Raw genomic sequence first — 17,599 nt, 5'->3', positions numbered from 1 at the left:
CGCCCTGGTCACCCTCACGGCCGACTTCAGGCAGGTACGGCCGCTGCCCGTCCGTGCCGAGCCGCGCGAGCTCCGCGGTTCTCGCCGCGCTCCGCGCCGGGCTCGGGCCGGGCTCCGGAGCCCGCCTTTGGCGGGGCGGGGGCGCGGGTGTGCGAGGTCCTCGGGGCCGGCTTGGAGCTGGGGGAAAACCTTGGTGGAGGGTCCAGAAGCCGGAGCCGTTTCTGGGGATTTGGAGAGGGGGGTCTTGTGCGCCGCTGGAGGAGAAGTCAGCCTCGGGCGTTGCTGSGGTCTTTGTCTGCAGCCTGCGTGCAGCCCTTCCCGGGCGTGCAGCTCCGCGCCGCCCGGGCAGGCTGCTGCCGCTGGTGTTACACCTGTAACCCGGGCCGCCTGCGTGGTGAAACGGCGTGGTAAAGGTYCCTGCAGGATGGGCTGCAACGCCTACCGCGAGCCCGGGCAGCTCTAGCGGACCTGACCGGTCTTAGCGGGTCTTTGAGTTCGGAGGTAGCGTAGCCCTGAGTGCAGGGTGCAGCAGCCGCTCGGCATAGCGTGGGGTGACAAATGCGGCCAAGGCTGGAGAGTCTCAGTGTGCAGGGGAGAGCTCAAGGTCCTGCCTCCTGAACGAAGGTGTTTGTTCTCCGTCCCAAGGGCATCTGCACTTCTGATGCAAGTGGGATGCAGTTAGTTTCTTGGTTTTCTGCTGTCTTTGGGAACACGTGTGCATAGAGTTCCTCGGTGGGAAGTGTCTGATTGACAGCTGTCTCTGGGACTGGAAACAGCTCTCCTGTAAGGGGAGCTTTTCTTTGACCCTGTCTCAGAGCCGGTGGRCGAGAAGTGACCTCCCTGCAGGGACAGGATGTTTTCTGAGCTAAGCCTGAGACCCCACACTCCTCAGCAGGAGACAGGAGCTTTTGGGCCAGCATGGCGTTTTTCAGAGCGTGCCAAGCAAGCCGGATGCAGTGAGTTCTCGGCTGCACAGGGAAGAGCTGCTCTCTGCCATGTGGGTAGCAGGGCAACTGTTATCTTGTTCCAACCCTCTGTTTAGCCTGTTTGTTCAGGTGGACTTTGGCTTGCCGCAAGAGGAAGCTCAAACCCATAGGTAGGAGAGTATCGTGTCCCAACCTGTTGTGARCCTTGGAGCCTTCCTCCAAGGGCTGTTTTGATGCCTCTTCCCCCTTCTRGTACACCCTTTGGGCCCAGTGTCCTTGCAGCCTCTCAGATGGCTCTTCTCCAGCTAGAGCTCTGGAGAGTGTAGGTTCAAGCTCACCCGTTCCTGAGATGCTAGTAGAAGTTGTATTTTGGAGCTTAGTGTGCTCCATGTATTCCAGCACACATGTAGGGAAATGGTCCTGTAATTCCTGTAAAAAGACAAATTCCAAGAAGGCAGGAAACACCAGGAAAATTAGGTTGGGGGGAGGGTTCTCAAATCTACAGACTTTGAATTGCATACCATGGCACGTTCCTGACCACAGGAAATCCAAGCACTTTATGGATCCTCTAGGTAGACCATATGGGAGCCTGGCATGCAGCTTGGGGACTTCTGTTGTCCTGAGCTGTTGATCCTTCCAAAATTTTTCACTTAGGCTCTTCCAAGCCCTTGCCTCGTGTCTTGTCTCCAAACCTAGCGGAGTGTGATAGCTCTTTTCTTGGTCCTATCCTCTTATAATTGTGCTGCTTCTGGTCACAGGTTTCTCTAAAGATATCTCTCACTTCATTATGTTAAATCATTAGCTCCATGCATGCCCTCATATCCCGATGGAAATGCATCAGGAGACAGTCCTTGGAAAGCTTTGCAAGGAGTCATTCTTGGCCTTCAGTTTGCTAACGGTTGGGCTGCTGGCTCTTTGTTTCGTGTCTCTGCTGAAATATGACTGAAGAAGAAACAGAGAAACATAAAGCACTGAGGAGATGAATTTGCAGTACTGTGAGTAATGATGTGAGCAGGCAGCTGYCTGGCCAGGGTTCCTCTTTTGACCTGCTTCTCTGGCTGCGCGCAGGCATTTCCCTGTTTTACTCTGGTGCTCATCTCTAACATTACACAACTTCTGCTCTCCAGAGGAAGGTCCCGAGGCTCTCAGCCTCTGGAAAAGCAGCTGGGGTTGTTGATCTGGGTTTCCCAAGCTAGATTGTGTGGTCATGCTGTGGCCAGGATGCTGGGTTTTCACACAATGATTTTTCCACTTCTCTGGCTTAAACTGCAGGGGTTTAGTCCAAAAGCATTTTTTTTAATTCCCTTTGCTAATGAGGGGCTACTGCTAGAGCAGCTGGAGAGGAGAGGAGATGGAAGATGAGCCAGTATTTAGGGCTTTGGACAGAGGTGGGATTTTGATTTTTTTTTTCCCACCTTTGCCTTCATACTCTGCCACCACCTGACCTGAACCTGAAGGAGCTTTAGAAACCCARTTGCTGTGCTGTTGCTGTTTGCCCKCCACTCACTAGAGATGTGTATCAGATCCTTCTCAGCCCCTGAAAGCTATGCAAGSTAGATGTGCTGGGTCCAGGAAATGCCCCTTCCCAGGGCAAAAGCTAGCATGAGTAGCTTTTTGGAGCAACCTCTGGGGTGGCTGTATGTGTGGGAGAAAAGGGCTAGCAAGGCAGGGACCGTGATACAACTAAAATAGAGGAGCCTCATGCCTTCTCATGGAACCTGTGTCCTACAAGACAAATCACTGCAGCAACCCAGGCTCCATGGGGCAAGAGGAGGATATCTGTCATGTCCTTAGAGCCTATTAGTTTTTTCCTCATTCCCTAGCGCAGCGTCCCAAACTAGGACGTGGTATTTTCTGGGTTGTGAGATAGTGAAGACTATTTCTTTTGTTGTGGATTGAAAGAATGTGATGACTTGTCTGTTCCCTGTGTTGTATTGTCAGGCATAAAATATATTGCAGAAAGGAGTGAGAGGGGAGAAGAATCATAAATGTTGTGTCTAATTTGAGTAGCACAGTCTCCTCGGTTGTTTAACAGTGGCCTGAAAACAAAGTGGGTGGTTTTAGTYCAAGGTCAGTACAAAGATGGAATGTTTCTTTTTCCTTTTACTGCAAAAATTGTGTTGGAAATGCAGGGGAGAAGCTATGGCTGCTGACCTACTAATGCATGCATTGCCAGTCCTTTCAACTTCCCTTGATAGTAAGRCTGAAGTTCCTTAATAGTCTGGGTTAGTGTTTTGAGGCCTTATGGCAGGGTCCACCATGTTARGTGCTAAATGACCAGAGAATATAAGAAAGCATCTGCCCCAAGATGTTATCTGTGAAATTCTGAAAGCAGCCTTTTCTCCMGTGTAGACATGCCCGAAATAGAAAAGGAGAGTTATTCAGCACCCACCTGTAGGAGTGGGACTGCCTAATCAAGGTGATATGCTATGATCTGAAGAGGTTTTCCCAAGTCTGCTGCTGTGCTTCACTCTTTGCTCTGAAATACCTGATGCCAACTGCTTGTATGAATAGGATGCCAAGAGGGACCTGGCACCTTCTAATTCCTCTCTTTCCTAGGAAAGTGTGTTGAATGTGTTCAGGAGCCAGGKGTAGCAGTGAGATGTTCTATGTCCACCAGCCACCTGTTGGACTGAATGGTCCATAGCAAGAACCCTTGCTTGGATGATGAACCCAACAGTGCTTCTCTGCAAGGTGGCACCCAGAACCCCAGACTTCATCAGAGTGAGGCTCACAAGTTGGAGTGATTCTTTCTCCCTGACATGAGCTAAAGACAACAGGGAGATCTGTGCAAGCAGGCTCCATGGAAAGCAGATTTTCAGGCGAACAGAGTTTCAGAGCTGTGCCGTACCATGGCATGCTTCTCAAAGATTTGCTAGCAGTGCTAAAAGGCGCTCTCCTGGAACAGATGACACCAGTTTGCCAGAAGTTACTGTGAGATAATAGAAATCTTTTGAACTCTCTCCCTGGGAGGGATTGCACAATTTGGGGGAAAGAAGCAAGCATGCTGTGAATGGTGAGTGAAGTGCTCYGCAGGTCTCCTTGGTGGCGTTAAACGTTAGAAAATTTAATGCTGCACTATTCAGGCTTGCATTTTCTAGGGATTTGGTTTTGCTTGGGAGGATGGAAGGGATGGGGTGAATTTKTTAAAATATTGTGGTGTTTGTTACTCTGGTGAAGTGAGGGATCTAAAAATGCTGGCTTTTAATTGAACTGATCACTCAAGTGTTGGTAATTGACAGTTGTATCAAATKCAAAGGTAGGGCCATGGCCTGCTGAGCTGCACGTAGGCCTAGAGGGCAGAATGGCCTTGCCAGCCACAGCTCCTCTTTGCTCGCTCCATGGCCTTGGGCAATTCACTTAGGTAGGCTCCAGTTTCARATGTGGCCTCTGCCAGTTACTTTTTGGCATGCCTCAGTTTGTAAGTGCTGAGCTTGAAGATGCTTAACTAGGGGATGATTTTCCAAGTATCTGAGAGCACAGTGGAAGGCCGAAGGGTTCTCCTGGCTCCTTGCTGTGACTGGGGAACTGAGGCAAGGGGAAGCTAAGAGGCTATGCACCAAACACCCTTTGGTCTGGCCATTTCCAGTAGGAGAGACATTTTTTAAAAAAATCCCCTCCTATACAGCACAGCTCAACTGGCTAGATCCCTGGTGTGGATGCAATAATACATGCTCCATGGGGTATGGTGTACAAGCAAAACAATTTCCTGGCCAACAGTAGCTGTTCCCTCAGAGGGGGTACAGGCAGACYAGGGTGGCAGTGAAGGCTGGTGACAGTGTGAGGAAGGGGGCCCAGGAACGCTAGAGCAACAGAGTACCCCAGACAACTGCTTCTCTTTGCAACATACTGCMCCTACTCTGAGCAACAGCAAAGATGAAAGTGGGTCCCACAGCAGCACTGATGTTGTTGGGGAAGAGAAATTTGGCAGGAAAGCTGAGTAAGTTGGGGGCAAGAAGGCACTGAAATAATTTATTTCCCTGGGAACTGTTTTGCTTCACACAATGTGAAGTCGAGAGGCTGAGCTCAGATCTAGACCACACAGGCTTAGAAGTCTCCACTGGCTAAAGCGTAGGAATGGAGGCTGAACTGTTCTTGCACCCCAGATAGCAGTCCCTGAAGGAGCTGGCTGAGGACAGCATGAGGAGGGGGGAAGCTGAATGACCTCTCTGCTCCTCCGTGCCAGCTAGTGTTTTGCTGGAAGTCCATTTGGTAGGTAAGGGCAACCTGGGCTGATGTGAGSTCTGGGGTACTGAGTTCCCTTTTCCCTCGCACAAAAGAAAAACTGCTTTTTCCATGCTCTGGAAGCCCAGTGCCACAGTTAGAGCGTAGCTGCAGAACTGGTTGTTCCCTATTACACCAAGCATCCTGTTGTCCAAACCTAAACAATAGCTGTAATTGTACCTGCCACACAAGCACGAGTCAGGGCCAGGGACTCTCAGCACCCCTGTGATGGGTTCACCTGGGGAGTCCCCACCTTGCAAAGGCAATGTTCTGTTGAGACTTGTTCCCTGCTGGGAAATTTTGTAGAAACCCAGAACTAAAGGTGCCTGTTGTTGCCTTGGTCAGGTACCCACCTTGGCACTGATTCATTCTGCTTCTCCTGGTGGGAAAGAGGTGAGGTGGCTAGGGAGGGAAAGGCTCTCAGAGTAGGAGAAAGCTGGGTAGCTTTTTCCATGCGAGAAGCATGACAGATTCCCGGTGGGACAAGCTTAGGTTTCTGTTCCACCTATGGTTGCATAGCCAGGGCAAGGGAGACAGGGAAGGTGAGGAAGAGCTGGGCAAGGCTTGGAGAAAGAAGGGTGAGGAAGAGCTGGGGAGAAGATGAGACTTATTTCTTCTTTATTGGGAGAGAGCAGTCACTGCAGGGTTCTTCACTCTGGGGAAAAACGGGCCATGTGTGGCACAGTTACAGGCTAGCTGATATCCACAGTAAGGATTGCTGGAGCAGGGCTTTTCTCTGGTCCTTTGGATTTGCTTGGAGCAAATGAAGGTGGAATTTCTCTCTTTAGAACAGTATGTGCTATAGGAGCCAGTTTCTTGAACAAAACATCTTAATTAAAGCTGTTCACTGGCTCAGTGACTGCACCAGTGCTGGCAAACCCAGAGCCTTCCAGCTATTCCCTGAGCACCTCCCTCCACACCAACAAATGTGCTGGCGATCCCTGACTCCGGAGTGGGCACGCACTGCCTGATTCCTGGGGTTCAGGCAGCACCAGAGCTCTCTGCCCACCAGGCAGAGCTGCTTTCTTTTGCTGTTGTGCAGCAAGACTTGAATCTCAGTGTAGCTGTAGTCTAGTGGCCCCCTGCACGGGGATGTGGACCAACACACTGGGTCAGTGCAGCACYGCAGGCCGGCGGGTTGTACAGCAAGGTGATGGGGATGGACAACAGGCGCTTAGGTTCACTCTGCAYGTGTGGGGACACTCGCGCTTTTAAGACAAGTTGCCTGAGCATTATCTCCTTTGCCCAGAATCACTGACTTGTGGAGACCCCCAAAATGATGGCAGCAAGGGACTAGCCTTGGCCAGCAAGTTCTCTTCAATCTGAGCAGCCTGTACCTGACCATCGTGTTTCCAGGGAGCCATTAGAGCAGAGCTGCRGGGAAAGGGATGTGGACCAGAAACACTGGGGCAGGGGGAGAAGGAGAAGAAGCTTCATTATGGGTTGTGAGCCTGGCATTCTTCTGGGTTTGCAAGCCGTGAGGACTGCAGCTTGGGGCAGTTGCTCCAGTTGCTCCCCCAGGCAGCAACGTCAGGTCAGCAGGGCTAGTGGATCGGTAGACTTAGATAAAGATCTGGCTTTGTTTAATGTACCAGTGGAGGCAGCCAGGCGCAGAGGCTTCTGGCTCTGCTCTGGGACCTGGGGCGGGGAGGTGGGGAGAGGAAGACTGCCTGGATGTTTGTCTGACTGCAAGACTTCTGCCAGGATGGGCAGAGGAAAGACCTAAGGAGATCAGGTACTGGCAAAGGTAGACCTGAGGGTTGTGAGGTGGGACTCTACTCTGCGCACTGCTCCCCCTCCAGTCTCTGTAACTCACTACTAATTTTTACTACCAGATTTCCCTCTACTGACTCTTTCTCCATCTGTACCTCCCTCCCTGCAAGATCACCCTTCCCCATTATTTCTCTTCCTCTCTCCATACCCTTCCAATGAGCAATTCAAGTGAATATGTTTGCAGGCATCTTGACCAGAGGTTGCATGGACTCAGCCTATAAATCAGCAAGCACGCAGAGGTGAGTAGATAAATATTTAGATTAGCTTAGCAGCAGCACTGGGTCATTCCCTGGTGAGATGGGAACAAGGGAATACAGTAAGCTTCTCTGAGGGAAATATGGCAGTGACTGGTGACCCTATGCTGTCCTTGCATTTGTTCCTGGGGACTGCCTTGTCTCAATGGCCCCAAGAGCTATTTTGCTCCATTGGTGCATTGCCAAGAGATCAGATTTGGTCCTTCCTCTCGCATGTGGTTAGAACTCAGAAATACTTGGAGCATTTCTGTCTGTATTCATCACTGAAAAGAGCCCCTGAATTGAGGAGCCCTTTGTACACAGTGGAAGTGGCACCCTCAGACCTGAGCCTGCTTGGAAGGAGCATCTTCCTCTCCAAACTCTGCAGTGCTACCTGGGGCAGCTGGGCTCTGAGCACTGGAGCTGGCGTGAGGGGCCTGCACTTGTATGGGATTACGTGGGAGCTTTGAACCATTCACTAGGGGCAGGGAGAAAGCTGTGGATATCCCATGAAAAGGAAACAGAGCTGGGAATCTGAAGTTTAATTGTGGATTGATAGATCAGAAGGATTAATCACTTGCTCAGCATGTACTCATTTTACAAAAATTGCCTTCAATCTAGGAAGTACTGCACTGTTTTTAATCTCCTGCAGGTTGCTGAGATTTTTTCAGTCCTAATGCAAAAACATGGCTGTCCACGTTTGCTTTTTTTTTTTTTTTTCCTAGACTGAACTCTGATTGTGTAAAGCAAATTAAAATTAAATCCACAGTTAAAAGCTATGCCTGGGTTGGCCATTGGTTTTGATCTACTCCCCCTTAGGCTTTGGCTTTTGGGGGAGCTCAAAGCAGAATGGCTCAATTAGAMGGCAGCAGGACTAAATGTAGATGCRAATGTGGATTGTTCTAGGATTGTCCATGTCTGGGTGGGAATTCTTCTCACTAGARCTGTCAAAAAATAATAACCCAGTAGTAGTTTCACTAGCATTTTTAGTAACTACAGCTGCCAAGCTGGGTTTGGGGATGTGCTAGAATCCATATCAGAAGCTTTATTTATAAGATGACAAAATTGTTAGCCAAGGCAGAAAAGAAGGTCGGCTGCAGCTGATCATAATGGGTTCCTTCAGGCTTTAGCAATTTATGACTTTCATTTCTGTTCCACATGCTGTTGGGTCCAGAAATGAGTAATTTACTTGCCAGAATACCAGTTACTTGGAAGCAAGCTAGGGAAGGTAGCAGAGGAGAGTTGGGACTGCTGGCCCTAAGTAATGCATGGAGATAATGGCTATGTGACATTTGTTTAACAAAAATAGGTGCAGATTTTGACGGTGTGCAATCCCAGCTTGTTAATAGCTCACTGGTGAGATGAGGAGTTTTGCTGTAATAAAGGCTTGTGATATTTTTAGTTGATGGCGTATGGAAGCTGTGACCAGCTGCCCTCACAGGGCTTCAATTACAACTCAAAGATAGCAACCTGGAGGAAAAAAATGGGGCCTCGTGTGGTATGTAACGTGCATTCGGATATGGTTTCAGCAGTTTTGGTCCCTCTAGYTAGCTATTCCTAGGAGGAACAGTCATCCAGTCCCAGTGGTTCTAGTACTGTGATACAGTGAGATTTTTGGACTGCAGTTATGTCTTCCTTTCACTCATTCTGCCCTCATCCTCTTGCCTGTGCTTATGCTTTCTCCAGCCCTCTGTCTCCCCTTTGCCTTCTGGTCACGCATTGGCCCCTAGCAGGATGAGCTGTGTTACAGTAAGAGCAATAACCCTGTTACTACCCCGATAATAACTCTACCTCTGTGGGAAAGAGGGGAAGTATGCGTGCTTCGGTTGCTGCATCAACATGTTTTATTTCTTAAGTGGTTGAAAGTGAAACACGAAAAGACAGTTTCCTGTAGAGAGGTGGATTTAAATTTCTCCTTCCCTTGCAGGCCGTTGTAGCCTGGCTAAGTGRAACCCTGGGTGTTGCATTCATCCCAGCTCAACTAGGAGGTCCAGGGCTTTTCTCCTGGAGGAATGGGTGGTCACAACAGGACATTTGCTGACTGAAAGGCAAAGGAGTAGCCTTTGAGCAAAGTCTAGACACATGGTAGACTTCCCTGCATTGATAGGAGAGCCCTAAATGGTYAATTTGATGGAAAGCATTTCCTCTTGGAAGAGGGAATGATTCCTGTCTCTCCTTGTGAAGGACAGACAACCACCAGCCGTTGTTTGTGGGAACCRTGGACATGGAATGTGTCCTGGCAGCCCTGTCCCTGACACAGTGGGATTGCGAAAACCTTTACTTCTTTACAGACAGCAGTAATTATGCTGCAGGGTTGGGTGAGATTGAACCTACACCCTTTTGTTCAAGTAGCAGAAGTAYGAGACCTTTAACTTTGTTCTTTTAGATGGAGCTGTTCTCAGTGACCCTGAAGTCTGTTTCTGCTACTGATGCCAAAGGTTTGGTCGTTTAACACAGTGATATTCATTTCTTTTTCAGGAGGTGAAGATATTCCGTGCCTTAATCTTAGGGGAGCTGGAGAGGGGCCAGAGCCAATTTCAAGCTCTCTGCTTCATCACGCGGCTTCACCGCAACGAGATCATCCCCAGCGAGTCTATGGCAAAGCTGCGGCAGGTAAGAGACAGCCCTGCAACAGGCTTCAGTGCAAACTCTGTCCTCTAGTCCATCCATGGTTTGCTAGGTCTTATGCTGTCCTGCCTGTATATCTTTCCCAGAGAGCTGCTTAATTGCTCAGCTGTTCACTGGACCAGCCTTTGATCACCCCTACTGTTTAAGGGATTCAGTATTAAACTRATTTCATTAATAATATTGATCATAATCCACTAATAAAGTAGGTRAAGGTGTGATTTAGTTCAGCCTAGACTATATAAAAGGGGAAGTAGATGGCTGGAGCAATTGCCATAAAAAAYCCTGCTGCAGATTACCTAATGAAATAAGTAGTAATTTGGCATCATCCATTAGGACAAAGCATYGATAAATGATCACAGGCAAAATGGTTGTCATTCAGCATCACTGAGAAGTTGTATAAGTGCCTTCTGTCCAAACAGGATGCAAGTTTATTTGCCCAGGAACATCCATTTGCGCACCTTACATTGGCATGAAATCATGATATTCTAGATGGGAAAATTTATTGCAACCAGGATTCAAAAAAAATTTTTTTTTGTCCTCTCTAGAAAAATCCCAGGACAGTGCGACAGGCTGAGGAGGTCCGAGGCCTCGAACATCTCAGTATGGATGTAGCTGTGAACTTCAGCAAAGGTGCTCAGCTGAGCTCCCACATTCACAATGTCTGTGCAGAGGCCAAAGAAGCAATTTACACCCGAGAGGAAGATGTCAAATTTTGGCTGGAGAAAGGTAAAAATTTCTTTGATTTGGTGGGAACTGCCTCTGTCAACAGATTGGCAGAGTGCTGGGATCTCTCCTGCCAGACTACTGGTGATCAGCACAGATCCCTTCAGCCTCCTGTTCAGCAGCTGCAGTAGTGGTGAATAACGCATGTGTGCAAATTGCTCGCACATCACACTGTGGTAGGATCTATTCTTTGACATATCTGTCTTCCATATTGCTCTCCTAGTGAACACGATTAGGCAGGTACTTTCAAGGCAACCCTTYACCTGGCTTAGCACCCCCACAGACAGACCTTCTTTACCATCTCTCTGTATCTTTTGGCTCATTCTTCCAATGAGTCCCGTGTTCTCCAATGGTTTCTATCCAGAATTAAGTCTGTTCACACAAACCCTGCAACTAAACTATCTCCAGCCTTACTCTGTGTGACAGTCCTGGAGACTGTAGCAAGAGCAGCACTTGCCTTGGAGGCTCTCTCCCTTGGCCTTGTCTTTCAGCAGCAGCACCCTGAGCAATGTCTGTGCTTCTTCCCACAGGGGTAGATGGCTCCATGTTTGAGGTCCTGCCCCAGACATCAGACCTCCCCGATCTACAGCGCTGCAAGCTGTGCACGGACCGCTGGAAACCCTGCATCTGCAGCTACTCACTGAACATCGAGTGGTACCCGTGCATGCTGAAGTACTGCAAGACTCGGGATGCTGGGGGCAAAGTTTCTTCTTACAAGTGTGGCATTCGCAGCTGCCAAAAGGGGTACACCTTYGATTATTATGTGCCGCAGAAGCAGCTATGTCTGTGGGACGAGGAGACCTAGCAGCGCCAGGCAAGGCCTTTTCAAGGGGTAGCTCATCTTCCTCCTGCCCCTCTTTTATGATGTTAAGGGCATCCTGGAGTCGGCTGCTCCAAAGAAGGAATATGGTCCACAGAGGTGCCTTGTATGAGGAGAGCTTTGTGTGTGCCTTTCCTTCTGGCCCCTTGCAACCTTCTCCCCACCTAACACTGCCTCATACTGTGATAAGTGGGCTCAGCAAACTGCATGTTAATGCTCTCCTGCCAGGTGGTGATGCCTCCAGGAAGAAGCAAGTTCTGTCCTTCTGGAGTGAAGGACTGGGAGGGATGTGTTTTGCCCTGCTCTGGATTTAGCAGCTCTGGTAACAGTCATCAGCCTTGAGCATCCTTAGGGTGGTCAGAGCAGGGAGAGAAGTGGTCTTGACAACATGAATAATTGTCAAACATCCCTGCCACTGAAGAAGCCCTTTCACTGATTTTGCCACCTCCTGGTGACATAACAGCATTTCCCAATGGGAAAAATAGCTAATTTATGGGACCACATACTCAAACAACAATGGTACGAAACCTACCCAAAGCAAGAGCCTGCCCGTAGCTTTTTGTAGTATCTGACTGGCTGTTATCCCTCCTGTGGCTAGAAGATAGAATAAGGGGATATATCCCAGCAATCACTTACMCACTTAAAGGGCTGATAATGAGGGCTCTACTTAACCCTATGTAGACTAGTTAAGGCCCAACTTCTTGTGTTGGTCCTGTGACTCTCCCACTAAGAAAGAAAAGTCCAGAAATTGGTGACTGCCRTCATAACGTTGTGGTTGCGGGTGGGGGGAGGATGATCCCAGGTGGAGTTTGCACCATTATTTTGAAGACAGCGTTGATCTGCCTGACTTAGAGCAGAGGACCAAGGGCCAGARCTCCTCAGGTCTACGTCTTACTCTGCCAATTACTCACAATAAGCTCTTAGATATTGTACTGCTTTGCTGTGCCTTGGTTTCCCCTATATGTAAATTGGGGATGACACTGAAGCTGACCTTGGCTCTGTTATACACCTGGAGGGCACCAGATAAAGAGCGCTGCTGGATTRCTGCCTAATTCCTGTGTCCTCTTTCACTCGAGTTAGAACAGCCAGGGAGGTGAGAAAGAGGCTATTGGGGTTATTTTGAACCCTGGTACCTCATGGTGAAAAGCCTTCACTGTGTGCCTTTTTGCCTAATATCCAGGAATTTGACAAAAAAAAAATCTTACATTGGGTCACAAATATTTTTGTATTGATCCCCTGATGGGGGGGGGGAGGGGAGAAGGGAAAGGTATTTTAATATTGTGACATGAAGTAAAACACACTTGAAATAATTTTTTTCTAAAGCAAATTATTTATCATTTGTAAGGTAAATAAACTGATTTTTTTAAAGCATCCCTTGCCTAAAAGACTTCTTTTTTTTTTTTTTTTTTTTTTTTTTTTTTTTTTTTTTTTTTTTTTTTTGGTCAATCTGAGTGCAGTCCGGTTGTTTGGGTTCTTGATTAAGAGCTGTTTTCTTATGGGTAGGTCTCAAGCTTGTGCCCAGGACAGTAGAGACCTATGTACGGGGTGGTGAGGGAAGCATCCTGCTATTCAGCGTGAYCCCGCTCCTCCATGTGTTTCTCAAGCATACCTGGCACAGACCTCTTAATAGGAAGCCAACTTTGGCTCATCTCAAGCACCTGTGAAAGCYCTGAGCCTCAACCCCAGTGAGATAAGAGGCTGGCAGTGGATGGAGAAGGTGGTCCTGGGAGTGGCAGGTGGATGCCTTCTTTTCTCTCCTAGTGATGATGGGGTCCTGCAAGGGGACATCATGAAGATGTGCAGCTGCAGTTTGTGTCTGGAGCCTTGTAGGAGCAGCAGCATCAAAGAAGTATCCTCTTGTTATCCCTCTACTGCTATAGTGGAGGAGAGATGACAGCTTCGGAATTTTTGGCCAGCTCAAAGCTCTGCAGCTCAGTTACTGCTCAAGGGAGAAACGTGGAGTGCTGATTCCCCCTAGTGAGGTGAGCGCAGAGACGAGGGCTTTCGCAACCATGCCTGTTCTGCACTCAAGCTGCCAGAGCAGCTTTCTTCTTTCACAGTGATGTTTTTGGAGAAGCTTTGAGTTGTTTGCTTACATAGTCAGCACTTACAGCAGGTTGTTCTCTACTGACTCGGCTCCTGCCTTGTTTTGCAGGACACTGGGACTTGGTCTCTGCTAGCCCCAGTTAAATCCAACTGCTGGCCTAGGTAAGCTGTGAGCAATGAGGGAGAGGAGCTGCAGTGGGCCTGTGTACTCTTCTGCCAGGACCCCTGTGTAGGCCTTTTTTTGCCAGTTTTCTCCTGCCCGGACTGCAGCAAGGAGGTGGTGAGGGCTGGGAGCAGTTGGGTCACGTCCCAGAGGGCTGGAAGTGCTCCCTGTGTGATGGTGAGGCTCTGGGCTGCCTGGATCGTGCACAGCCCTTATGAGGGGACAGAGCATCTCCTTGATACTCTAAAAGGAGGCTAAAGGACCATACCAAGCTGCTTCCTTGGCTCTGTGGGCAATAGAGGAGCCTTTCATGAGCTGGGCCTGTGTTCAGCAGTGCAGGTTAGCAGGTGTTTTGATCTCTCTGCCAGCGGCAGGGCCAGCAGCACATCGTGGAGGTCTTACCTGTGCCAGGTAAGTGAAGGATGCTAAGTAACTCCAGGCAGCATATATTGAGCTCAACTCAATAGCCATTTTTGGATTCATGGRGCGTGCTCCAGATGAGCTGGGCTTTGAGAGGAGGCGAGCAGCCAGGGCACATCCCCGCGGTGTGCTGCCGTCCTGAGGTCCGGAGCGCGGGAGGCAGCTGGTGCCTCCGCCCTCCCGAAGCTAATGCTCTCTACCTGGCCTGAGGCTGCCCTGGCCCTTGGCGAGGTCCCTAGCAGCRCCTTGAATTTCCGGAGCTGCTGCCAGAAGCAGTGCAGATTTCCCGTCCTCCACAAGTGGGTGCTGCTGGATCATTTCTGTGCTTGAAAGTAAAACGCTGGTGAGGTCCCTGGGGGAAAGCACTCATGGTAGATCTTTCTGCAGACTGGAAAAGGCAGTGAAGGTGATGCACAGCTCCAGGATTTAGGGATGTATGTGTGTCACACCCCAAATTACAGCTAGGTATGTTAGTCCCTGAAAGATCCCATTATCTCCCCATCCTTGCAAGAAGAGAACTGCACTGCAGTACATTTGCCTTTCCAAGGGAAAATCCTTCTTGATGCACGTAAACAACACCCTTGCAAAGCAGCTGTTGCAGGTGGAGACAGAGGAACCTCCTGGCAGAGAAGGATATTGCAGTGGGCCAGGAGCACTGGTGTAAATCCTTGCTGTTAGGGAAAGCTGTAGGAGATTTTGTAACATCTTTCTGCAGTTTGTGCTTTCAGGGCCCACCCAAAAGGCCRCACTCCATAAATTAAATTCTATCTGCAGAGCTTATCTTCCTCCAAGAGGGGAATAAACTCTGGTGACAAATACAGAGTAACACCCACATATAATGAGGATGAGAGTGGATGGGTCATTCATTGATGCCTGTGGGGAGGAAAAAATAAGATCAGCTGACTTCTGGCAGCAGCGTATCTGCTGACATCCAGGAAAGATTGTCTCAGGGCAGAGTTAAAGTAATCTGCCTTTGCCTGGAAAAGATGCTCTTATTTCAACAGCAGAAAGGACTGCTGATGCTCTGGTACCTCCCCTATATTTTCTCTCTGATGGTAGCAGTGGTGTTTCAGGTAGATTAGGAGATGTAGTCTCACCTGCTTGTGTGAAAGAGTGCTGAAGCCAAGGATACCCCCACGAAGGGCTTTACTCCCACAGCTCTTTGGGAACAAACTGTTGAACCTTTCTTTTTCTTTTTTTCTTTTCTCTTTTTTTTCCCTCCTCCATTGACAAAATAATAGTCAGAAAAAGCAGATCAAACCAGCTTCAGAGTAGGACTGGGCATACTGGAGGATTCCCAGTTGCTTTTTGGAGGCACCTGCAGGGCCAGGAGAGGGCAGCGCATCCCTGCCTATCTGCCAGGCCAGCATCCCRGCCAGAGGATGTCCAGGAGATCCCTGTCCAGCACAAGCTTGGACCCCTGGTGCTTGGACATGTCTCCACAGCAAGGGAGGAGCATCAGGGAGCTGAAGGAGCAGATCAAGTGAAACTGCCAGCCAGCATGTGCAAAAGTGCCCCGACTGGGGCGACGGGAGGCTCTCGTAGCCCCCCAACCTTTCTAGGGCTTTTCGCGCTGTCCTGTGCCCCAGAGGTCCTTCRGGCTGGCTGGGAGCAGCTACTAAATCCATGTCTGATGCAGTGAGGACACCTGACCTCACCATCGCTCAACATGGGAAAACCGCAGATGTAGGGGATCACGCTGAAACCGCCCAGCAGCTGCCCCGCTGTGCCCCACGGTTCAGGCCTGCCTGGCTGGGCTCTGCCACAGCACCAGTGGCAGGAGTCCAGCCCCTCTAGCAGCTCGAAACAAGATGCCTGTGCAAACCACCCCATGTCACGTTTCTGCTTCCTGGAGAAGCTCTAAACACAGCCCTAGAAATCTCCCTTCCATTCCCCATCCTGCAAATGTCCGTGTGACCCCAGGCGCTCTCAGGAACTTCCCCTCCTCTCTGCTTCCCCCCTYCCATCTCCCCCTCCACCTTCCTCCTCCTGTTTCTTGGCAGACTTTCTCTTAGCACTTCTATCCTTTCTTCCCAGCGTCTCCCTCTCAGAGGATTTCCTTTCTGACCGTGGAAGCCAAGGGAACGCACTTCAAGGCCGTAACATCAGACTGGGTTGGAGGTTAGGCCCGGAGAGCCTGCCTGCCCGCCCACCCATCTCTTCAGAGAAACCTGTCTTTCCAGGGAGGGAGAGCAGCATGTGGGAAAGCCGAGAGCCCTGGAACGTGAATTAGCCAGGGAGAGATGAATGTGTGATAGCTTGTACCTGGCAGCTACCAATGGAGCGTGTTAACGCTTTCAGGATAGGATTGAGCAGCGCCAGAGCTGGGGAGTTTCACGCAGGCTTCCTGCTACCTCGAGCTGCAGCGAGTGGTCATCAGGGTAGTGCACGGGAGGGATGGGGAGCAAACACAGTGCCCAGGGCCGTCGGGTTGGCTTGGTCCCTGCCACACCACAGAGTTGGTGGTGGACCTTGCCTCTGGCAGCTGCCTGCAGCAGAAGCCTACATGAGTTTGGTTTTGTTTTTCCCCATGGCTTCCTTGGAAGTCAGTTAAATGCTGTAGCTTTAAACAATGTGGAGAAGGAAGAAGAGGCTGTCTGCCCTCTCCTTCTCCTTCTTGGGTGACTCACTGTGCAGAGCACAAGTCAGGAACTGTCATCCCGTGTCTTGGCCCTAGCTCTGTCTTTAGCGAAGCTGTGTTACCCTTCTGCTCTCGCCTTCCTTGCTTGAACTGATGGGCTCCTCTAGGATCATTCACTGCTTGACTTAGACGTGTGGGATTCAAAGTCTGATCAGCACAGGCCGCTCTCACGGGCTCGATCTGCGCAGAGCCCAGAGGTGAGCAAAGCGGCCAGGAACAAGGCAAAAGCTGGTTTGGTGGGACCGCAGCTCGGGAGCCTTCCCCTCCGGCCGCTCTCCTGCCTGGGTGCTGCTCTTGCCCTGTCTTACCCGGGGTGGCCGAGCTCCGGCACTGCCCTCGGAGCCCCCCGCCCGCGGCCCGGGAGGCAGGTGCCGCGGGGCGCATCCGTGCAGCCGGGGCGGCGAGGGCGGGCGAGCCGCCTGCCTTCCTCCCTCCCGCCTTCCCACCCCACCCCACGCCCTGGTAGCGCTGCAGGGACTCATCCATTCCCGAGTTACTAATATGCAAATGGGCGCTTTTGCATGGGCCGGGCGCCAGGCTGCTGGGTGTCAGGGCACCCGCGGGAGCCGGAGGTGGGGCGAGGCGTGGTGCGGCGCCGCATGCTCGCCTGGCCCCGCGCGGCAACAGGCAATGGAGCTCTAGGTCCCGTGGGGAGCGGACCCACGCCCGGTTCGAGCGGCAGCCGGTGGCCGAGGAGGGAGGGCAAACTGGCAGCCCCTGGCAACCTGGGGCTGACGGCAGGAGGCTGGGCGCACCGCGGATTCCCCCCCGCCAGCAGGATGGTGAACCTGGAGTCAGTGCACACAGGTAAAGGGCACCGGAGGGAGGGTCGGGCTCGGGGCCCCTCGCGTGGCTGAGCTCGGGGGCTCGGGCAGGGAAAGGGGTTGCTCCGAGTCTCGTGAACGTTTCCCCCTCCTTTCCCTTTCCCGCGGCGTCGGCTGYGGTGGCCAGTGCTGGGTTCGGAGCCCGCGCTCCCACTTGGGGATGGACGCAGCCCCAACG

The 17,599-nt window shown here is 50.8% G+C and overlaps 2 protein-coding genes across 2 annotated transcripts in view; both read left to right on the top strand.

The window, feature by feature from the left end:
- Position 1: 1 nt before the first annotated feature.
- On the top strand, positions 2-12,698 carry OAF (out at first homolog; the record flags this gene model as incomplete). Its single annotated transcript, XM_085316732.1, has 4 exons — positions 2-34; positions 9,635-9,769; positions 10,330-10,510; positions 11,038-12,698. Coding segments are annotated over 4 exons (624 nt in total), but the record flags the coding sequence as incomplete, so codon positions are not given.
- A 4,420-nt stretch (positions 12,699-17,118) lies between these two features.
- POU2F3 (POU class 2 homeobox 3) overlaps positions 17,119-17,599 on the top strand; it is a 43,484-nt gene continuing 43,003 nt past the window's right edge. The window contains exon 1 of the mRNA XM_085316898.1: positions 17,119-17,404. Coding sequence (XP_085173024.1) covers positions 17,119-17,404 — 286 coding nt within the window. The remainder of the gene's footprint in view (positions 17,405-17,599) is intronic.

Source organism: Rhea americana, unplaced genomic scaffold (genome assembly GCF_003343005.1).
Source record: "Rhea americana isolate MKP2758 unplaced genomic scaffold, rheAme1 scaffold_48, whole genome shotgun sequence".
Lineage (NCBI taxonomy): Eukaryota > Metazoa > Chordata > Aves > Rheiformes > Rheidae > Rhea > Rhea americana.
This window is presented reverse-complemented; position numbering and strand designations above follow the sequence as displayed.